This window comes from Podarcis melisellensis (assembly GCF_964234715.1).
Source record: "Podarcis melisellensis genome assembly, chromosome: 8".
Classification (NCBI taxonomy): domain Eukaryota; kingdom Metazoa; phylum Chordata; class Lepidosauria; order Squamata; family Lacertidae; genus Podarcis; species Podarcis melisellensis.
Window position 1 is genome coordinate 4,556,793 of NC_138540.1, and position 8,699 is coordinate 4,565,491.

At 46.6% G+C, this 8,699-nt stretch overlaps 1 protein-coding gene across 3 annotated transcripts in view; it reads left to right on the forward strand.

The window, feature by feature from the left end:
- The window catches only part of SLC4A5 (solute carrier family 4 member 5), a 77,164-nt gene that overhangs the window by 64,475 nt on the left and 3,990 nt on the right, over positions 1-8,699 (forward strand). For all 3 annotated transcript variants that reach the window (XM_081921275.1, XM_081921277.1, XM_081921276.1), the window contains 6 exons: positions 460-638; positions 1,238-1,310; positions 1,685-1,753; positions 3,494-3,667; positions 4,658-4,822; positions 8,500-8,567. In XM_081921275.1, the coding sequence (XP_081777401.1) occupies positions 460-638; positions 1,238-1,310; positions 1,685-1,753; positions 3,494-3,667; positions 4,658-4,822; positions 8,500-8,567 (728 nt within the window). The remainder of the gene's footprint in view (positions 1-459; positions 639-1,237; positions 1,311-1,684; positions 1,754-3,493; positions 3,668-4,657; positions 4,823-8,499; positions 8,568-8,699) is intronic.

Genomic DNA, 8,699 nt, shown 5'->3' on the forward strand with positions numbered 1-8,699 from the left:
TTATTGCATTTTAGAAATTTCATTCATTGTTTATGTATCTTTAAATTGAATTCTGTTTTATATCAATTTTAATAGCAATCCATACATTTTCTTTTGCTCCAGCCCAATTTTGTGGCTTAGCTGACCCTTTAGAGGTTGGGTCTGGCATTCCCTTTTGTGTGTCCTGTGTATTGTTCCCAGCTTTACCTGGAGATTATCTGCCACTTTGAAGCAGACAGGAGTTATCGCAGCTCTTTTTTCCACCGGCCCATTGTTATACCTGACCATACTTCTGGCTGTGCCTTAATCTTTGATTTCTCTAGTTTTCCAAACAGATAAGTTGTTACAAATGCTTAGCCTTAGGGTCCCAGCATCCTCCACAAATCCTAGTTTAAATGTGTTGGTTATATTGAGAGCTTACTTGGCTAAAGGGGTAGAATCCATTTCCTTCTATGAAAACAGTGTGTCCTTTTGTTTCAGAAAGCTGCAGGCTATCATCTGGACCTCTTTTGGGTGGGCATCCTCATGGCGGTCTGTTCATTCATGGGGCTACCATGGTATGTAGCAGCCACAGTCATTTCCATCGCACACATTGACAGCTTAAAGATGGAGACAGAGACCAGTGCACCAGGAGAGCAGCCTCAGTTCCTGGGAGTGAGGTGAGGGTTCCTTGAACTCACCTGTAAAGGGCAGTTTGTGAATAGAAGCACAATGTAACAGTGCTCTACGTAAGTTCCTCCTTGACCATGAGGGTTTTGGGGGACATATTATTATAGCAGGCCTGTTACACATCTTGCAGTTCACCAGACTCTGTTTCTGGCTGCCTCCTGTTCACCTTGCTTAGATCTAAGTTCAGTGGTCCTGTTATGCCAGCAGCCACTAAAACTGGCCTGCCATCAGCATAATGTAATCAGAATCCTATGCAGTTCTGCCATTCGAGTCAACAGTACAACAATGTTTGTTTGCTTGTTTGTTTCTTACTAAATTTGTAGATCATTTCTCAGCCATACACCAACAGACACTCTTAACAGTACTTATGCTAGGCTTGGGAGGAACCGATCCATGCACAGTAATGACCTCTAGTAGAGCCTCGCAATAATTTTAGGCTGTATCCTGTGCACACTTACCTGGAGGTAAGCTCCACTGAATGCTGTCCAAGTCAACATTCATGGGGCTGTGCTGTAGATTATGGTGAACCACAAACAGAGAAGGTGGTAACAGTTGAAACCTCAATTTTACTGCTTCTGTTCTTTTTCAGGGAGCAGAGAATCACGGGAATCATTGTCTTTGTTCTGACTGGGATATCTGTCTTCCTGGCTCCTATTCTAAAGGTAACACATTCCAGAGATTTTTGTCATCATCTTCAGCATAGGTTTAGCATGTGGTTTCTTATTTTTATTCAAAGCTTTGGTCCAATCTCAACATCTACATCAGATTAATTTCAGTTCAGCCCTATATATATTTGCTCAGATATAAATCCTGCCATGTTTAAAAGATCTTACTCACAAGTGAGCATTCATAGTGTTGCAGCCTTCAGTGATTCATCATTTTAAAGGCAGATTAATCAAGGGAACATGCCATAGCAGCCCTTGCAAAAGCATTTGTGGAAATGTCTGATAAAGAGGAGGCCTCACCTGCCTTCTCTCTCTCTCTCTCTCTCTCTCTCTCTCTCTCTCTCTCTCTCTCTCTCTCTCTCTCTCCATAGTACATCCCAATGCCTGTCCTGTATGGAGTCTTCCTCTACATGGGAGTGGCCTCGCTTAATGGCATCCAGGTAAGAACATGAATTGTTCTGGCAACTTCATAATGATTTTGGCAATCAACACCTTTATCTACCCACTCAGGTTATTGCGTAAGTGGCCAGGTTTCTACTTAGCAATGGCATAGTTTGCTCAGAAAAGTGTAGGCTACATTTCTGCAGAGTTTTGGGAGGTCCCATGGGCAAGGCACCAGCCACAGGCCCACCTGCTTCAGGGAACCCATCTCCTTACTGCACCAAGCCCAGGGGATCCTTGTCCGTGAGGCTGCAGCTGAGGTGCAGGTGCCTGGCTGCTCCATCTATAGATGCCAGCCCCACTGCCAAGCTGTCAGGGACCGGCTGGATGGTGAGGAGTGGGGGGAGGCACCAGCTGGCAAATGCCCTAGGGAAGCCTCAGAGGACAAAGGTACAAGCTCTGGGGATGGTGGTGGGACACTGAGGACAGTCAGAAGACAAAGGAGAGGAAGGATGGTGGGCTGCTGAAGAAACAACAGGCATGAGTGAGAGGGAAGAGTCAAGGGCAGACAGCGGTTCAGACTCTGCATGGGAAGTTCCCAGGAGCTTGCCTGTCTTGCCCCGTTACCTCCAAGAACATGAAGAGCAATGCATTAGGGCTGGGCGATATCTGCTTTCCAACATAGTAATATACAGCCAGCTAAACATCGTGATATGGTGGTATATTACAATGTCGGAAAGGAGTCGGGGAGGAAGAAGGCAGTTGCCAGCCATGGAGATGAAGGGACGCGGGTGGCACTGTGGGTAAAACCTCAGCGCCTAGGACTTGCCGATCGTATGGTCGGCGGTTCAAATCCCCGCGGCGAGGTGAGCTCCCGTCATTCGGTCCCATGCCTGCCAACCTAGCAGTTCGAAAGCACCCCCGGGTGCAAGTAGATAAATAGGGACCACTTACCAGCGGAAAGGTAAATGGCGTTCCGTGTGCTGCGCTGGCTCGCCAGAGGCAACTTGTCACGCTGGCCACGTGACCCGGAAGTGTCTGCGAACAGCGCTGGCTCCCGGCCTATAGAGTGAGATGAGCACACAACCCTAGAGTCTGGCAAGACTGGCCCGTATGGGCAGAGGTACCTTTACCTTTACCTTACACAGCTTCTGCCTATTCCTGAAAAGGCCAAGCGGGCAAAGTTCCCTCCCACCATAGCTTACGTCTGTGTTGGTGGCCTCTGGAGGAAGAGTGGTTTTAGGTGGAAGCAGGAAGCAGGAACCGTCAGTCCTGACAACTGTGCTATGGAGGCTGGTCCTGCCTTGAGGGTTCCCTGCGTTCTTTACTGTTTCCTTGAATAAAGAATTAAACTTCCTGCTCATTTCTGCATTTGAGTGCTGACCTGCATCTGAGTCACCCTAACAACAGCCCACAGAAAATGGACTTTCTAAAATTCTGTGCTTAGCACAGATCCTTGTATAGTGGTACCTCCGGTTACGAACTTAATTCATTCTGGAGGTCCGTTCTTAAGCTGAAACCATTTTTAACATGAGGCACACTTTCGCTAATGGGGCCTCCCACTGCTGCCACACCGCTGGCACACGACTTCCGCTCACATCCCAGGGCAAAGTTTGCAACTAGGGGCATCTACTTCTGGGTTAGCAGAGCTCATTACCTGAAGGAGGACGGTACGTAACCCGAGGTTCCACTGTACATTGTTGGCATTTAACAAAACCTTCAATGATTGCTTCAACATCTTTGCCATTCCTCATCACTGGCCACCTCCCCAGAACTAATCCTTCCATTTCCCCCAACAGTTTTGGGATCGCTGCAAGCTCTTCCTGATGCCAGCCAAACACCAGCCTGACTACGTCTACCTCAGGCATGTCCCTCTGCGGCGAATCCACCTGTTCACCATGGTTCAGATTGTCTGCCTGGCTGTCCTCTGGATCCTGAAATCCACTGTGGCAGCCATAATCTTCCCTGTGATGGTAGGCAGCTGTGGTCACTCTTGTCTCCTGTTCTAGGGCCCACTGGGAGAAGGTTCTGAGTTGTGCACATCCACCCACAAAGCCAATGATCTGGTGCCCAAAATGTATCTTCTTCAGAGCTCCTTTGTTACTAAAGAAAGCAACTTTCCCAGGATTTTGACTCACTTGTAGCGTAAAAATATTATGGACAATATGGTTTGATATAAAAATTGGAGTAAGGCTGAATATGCAGTTGTAGATGTCTAAAATGAGACCCCATGGAGGGGATGGGGTGAAGTCTTGAGATTCGGAGAATCTCTTTATATAGATTTGGGTTTTGTTTTTTGTTTTTACAGTTTGTGTTCATTTATAAAACCAATAAAAAATATTGCATAAAAAAGAAAGCAACTTTCCCCAGCCTGGTGCCCTTCATATGTCTTGGACTACAACTCCCAGCAGCCCCAGCCAGCACTGGTGGGAGTTGTATACCAAACCAGGGCTCCAGGTTGTTGGATGAAATTAAGCAGTGAATGCCAACTTCTGTCCAGAGAGAGAAATATATTTCTGTTTCTATGGGATGGGAAGCAGTTAATCTATAGACCATCTCTTTGTCTGAGTCAGGGTGCAAAAGAAAAATGGTTCCACCTAAGAGTTGGAAAGCGCCAGGCCCAAAACCAGCCTTTCTGTGCCTTCCGCATGTGAAATTTTGGGCAAGGAGTAAAAAACATGAATGACCTCCCACTCCAAACTGCATCCCCTGCTAAGAATTTGGCCTGCCAGTATCATAGCCAGGAGTTCTCCTCTTGCTGCTGCTTCTACACCAACCCAGGTCTGCCACAGAATCAGCCCCCGCAAGGAATCAACCTGTAACCCACTGAAATTTGATCTCATTCATTGCACTTTGGGTACTTGAATTCTAAACAACTCATAGTCTTCATGCTGGATTATTTGAGCCTTGTCTTTGTGGGGTTTTGTTTTCCTTTCTCTTTCTCTTTCTCTCTCTCCTTTTAGATTTTAGCCTTGATTTTAGTCCGGAAGATGCTAGACCTTATCTTTTCCCAACATGACCTCGCATGGATTGATAACATCATCCCTGAAAAGGATAAGAAGAAGGAGGATGACAAGAAGAAGAAAAAGAAGAAAGGCAACAAAGGGGAGGATGATAGCAGTGACGAGGTGTGTCCGTGACGCTTGGGGGCAGTGTGGTGGGACATGTGTTTCTTTCTTGCCAGCCAGACCCATTAAATCATGGGTAGGCAAACTAAGGCCTGGGGATCGGATCTGGCCCCATCGCCTTCTAAATCCGGCCTGCGGATGGTCCAGGAATCAGCGTGTTTTTACATGAGTAGAATGTGTCCTTTTATTTAAAATGCATCTCTAGGTTATTTGTGGGGCATAGGGATTTGTTCATATTTTTTTCCAAAATGTAGTCCAGCCCCCACAAGGTCTGAGGGACAGTGGACCAGCCCACGGCTGAATATGTTTGCTGACCCCTGCATTAAATGGTCTGCATTGGCACTCATTAGAGTCAACGTAAGGAGCAGTTCTTCTCTGAAAAGAAGCATCACGGAGTGCCTACCTCTTTGGACCATTTGAGATCCATTGCCGCATATATAGTGTTTCCACACGCTTCTTCACTCAGTGCAGAGCTAAATCATGGAACTTGCTCCTATGGGAGGCAGGGATGGCCACCGACTTGGATGGCTTTAAAAGAAGATTAGACAAATTCCTGGAGGAGGAAAGGGCTATCAATGGTTACTAGCCAAGATGGCTCTGCTCTGCCTCCACAACTGCGGCAGTTGCAGGAAACCACATTAGGGGAGAGTTGCTCTTGTGCTCAGGTCCTGTTTTCGGGTTTCCCACAAGTATGGGGCTGGCTGCTGTGAGAACAGGATGCTGGACTAGATGGGCCCAGTTTGGCCTGACCCAGCAGGCTCTTCTGATGTTCTTAAGCACCAGAAACCAAAGCAATGGAAGATCAAAGAACTGATGTAGATCTAGTATGTTTCAATGTATGCAATTTAATTTTTTGTAAAAGAAAGAATAATTCGCCAGCCCATTGCATTCATGAAAATGCCTTTCTCTCTCAAAAAATGGTTTGGTTATTTAAATATACAGTATCAGCAATTCAACAATTTAATACACATTATGACAATTCAGTGCCCCAGCAATGAATTTCTTATGAAGTTTGTTCTTACTTTGTTCTTACTTTTAAATTGAGGGGTTTTTTACTTTGTTTTTGAGTGACCAAAGTTTTCAAACTGAAACAACATTACTACAGTCCCTGTGAAAGAGTTTTAACTTATTATGAGAAGTGCTTTGGACAAGTCATGGTAACTTGGCTGATTTTCTGCCCAGCTTCTAATATGAATCTGAGGATGTGATGTGTTCCAAATACCGTACTCAGATTGTATGTGTTTTCCTTTGGGTTGAGTGTTGTGTTTGCCCTGTCAGCACCACTGGAGTTGTTCACTGTCTCTCTTTCCCCTTTTCTCCCAGCCCAAGCTTCCCACTCCCTCTGTCATAACCATCCCACTGGACCCTGTCCCATCTGAACCCCAAAACAGTATGCATTGCATTTCCAGTAAGTAACATGCTCACGCGCTGCCAGATGTTTAATTAACAGCTAACTCAGCAACTTAAAAACCTTTGGACATGCTTGACCAGAAACACAAGAGCCACTGAACTGAACTGGAACTGGCCAAGAAGAGGAGGGGGCTTCTTGCATATTTCCCCTTCATTTCAGTGGGGCTTTTGTTGGTTACTAATCACACTAACCCATGGAGAGAATGAGACATAACTTGACTTCACGTTGCAGCTTGAAGTAATGTGTACAGGTTTGCAGGGTGGGGATAAGGAGGCAGACAGAGCATTTGGGTGCTTTTAGGATATTCTCTGCCTCCAGTTCTTCAGATAAATTCCACTGTCAAACAGCTCTTGCCATCACAAAGTCTTTCCTAATGTTTAGTCAGAATCTCCTTTTTTGTCACTTGAATCCTTTGGTTTGAGGTTTGCACTCTGGAGCAGCAGAAAACAAGTGTGTTCCATCTTCCTTTTGTTATTTGAAGATGGCTGTCCTTTCATCTCTCAGTCTCCTCTTCTCCAGGCTAAACATACCCAGCTCACATGATGGTGCAGTGGAGCTCTGCAGAGGCACCACTTTAAGGCCCCTGGCACACCCAGTGATACTCCAGGTTGCCATTTAGAGCTTGCAGTTTGGAGATATTAGCTGGCTCACCGTGATCTCAGGGATGTTCAGAATTTTGAGAACAACCTTAGATCTCTTGTTGCTGCTGACACTTGCCACAAAACTATCCTGGGCTGCCTCCAGGCAGAGGATATTGCAAATGGGGTCATTTGAATATCACAAATGGGTACTTAGGTTTTTCTAATTTTAAACTGTTCCTATCAGATTTTACATGAAAAGAGTAAACTCATATTAAATACAGGGAAATACAGGCTGTGACATTGTGATGCCAGCAATGTAATGTGGAACCTGTAGGCTGCTTGCATGGATGAGCAGCACCAATCACACACTAAACTCCTGTGTGGGCTGTAATGCAAATGAGTTTTGTGGCCTTATCTCAGGAGGACTTCATAGGTGCATTTTGCAGCATATCCTGGGTAATACTGATGGCCGAGTCCTTTGTTTCTAGTTGCAGGAAATGAAGTTCTGCATTAAAACACTTCTCAGAAGACCATTGTCCAGTTCCTCAGCAGTAAATCCATCAGCTGGGCAGAGCTGTGTTTCTCTTGGGGAGGCAAAGAGGCGTTTGAAACCCAGTGGGAGGGAAAGCATGGGAGTGGGAGATGCAGTGGGTGGTGGAGAAAGGGTTAATCACCCCTCTGCACTCCGCATGGAACAGCCTTTCCTGCTCTTGGGTGGAATGCAGTGTTAGGCCCTTATGCAATTGAAAGGATTTGGGGAAGGATCCTGAACTGTTGGCCAGTAATCACCCACCAGCCGTCCTGTGAACCTTTTTGGAAAGGGCAAGTTGATAAGCCCAATGCAAATACCGAGGTGCTGCCTCTCTGAGATGAGCTGAAGAGCATTCAGAAGAGCCAAGGTGAACAGTGTTCTGGGTTATTCAGGACTCGTAAATGCCTGTCTTCCGTACTATGCCTATGTCTGATATACACACTTCACTTTTTTCCTGCAAGAAGGCTCCAGTTCAGTGGAGTCATCAGAGGCCGCCCTACCATGAGCAAGGTGAGAGGCAGCAGATATTGGATGCTGTTACCGGTGGCAGCAGAGTGGGAGTCAAACCAGTGTGGTGCTTTGAGGGCAAAGTCTGCCCAACAGTTCACCAGCTGCCAGGAGTCCCGTTGAGAGGGGTGGGAGCTGGGGCAGAGCAGCAGGGGTGACACTCACTTCAGTTGGGCTTGCACAGATGGATTGCTTGTGCCCCATGTTAATTTCTGGAAGTGGGGGTGCCAACAGGGGCCCAGAGGTCATGAGCTCCCAGAAATCTCATGGTGTGCCATGTTCTCACTGAGCCCACACTCCCTGCCCTAAAGCACTCCCAGGGCCAGAGGGGTGGGGTGGGGCTTTTTCATTTGGGGGGGGCTTCAAGCCGCTGCTTTTAAAAGACTATTGGAAGAATGTAGTTCTACTAAAATTGGTTGAGGGCAGGGCAGGGCATGCAAATTTCATTAAATCCAAAATCCTTTTTCAGTTCCTTCCAAGAAAGTGGTCAGTGATTGATGGAGGCACCTTGGGAATGGGTGATGAGAACCTGGTTGGAAACCAGCTGGGCCTTTCCTTCTGCAGCTCTTCCTCTCTCTTATTCATTTCATGCTTTCCTCCTCCCCTGCCTTGAAACAGTTTCATAGCCATCTCTGTTTCTCTGCAGGAAAGAGGTCTTCCAGCTGCAGTTTTGCGTTCTGATGCCTCTCCTAACGGGTCAGACCTGGATCGCAGGTAAACAACACACCTGGTCAGCTGACAGCCTTCCTACTTTAACGTAAAGAAATGCAAACAGAGAGTCTTCCGGATCTGGGGGGCAGAAAGCAGAAGATGGGGGTATAAGGGGCAGTGCTATTTTTCTAGAAA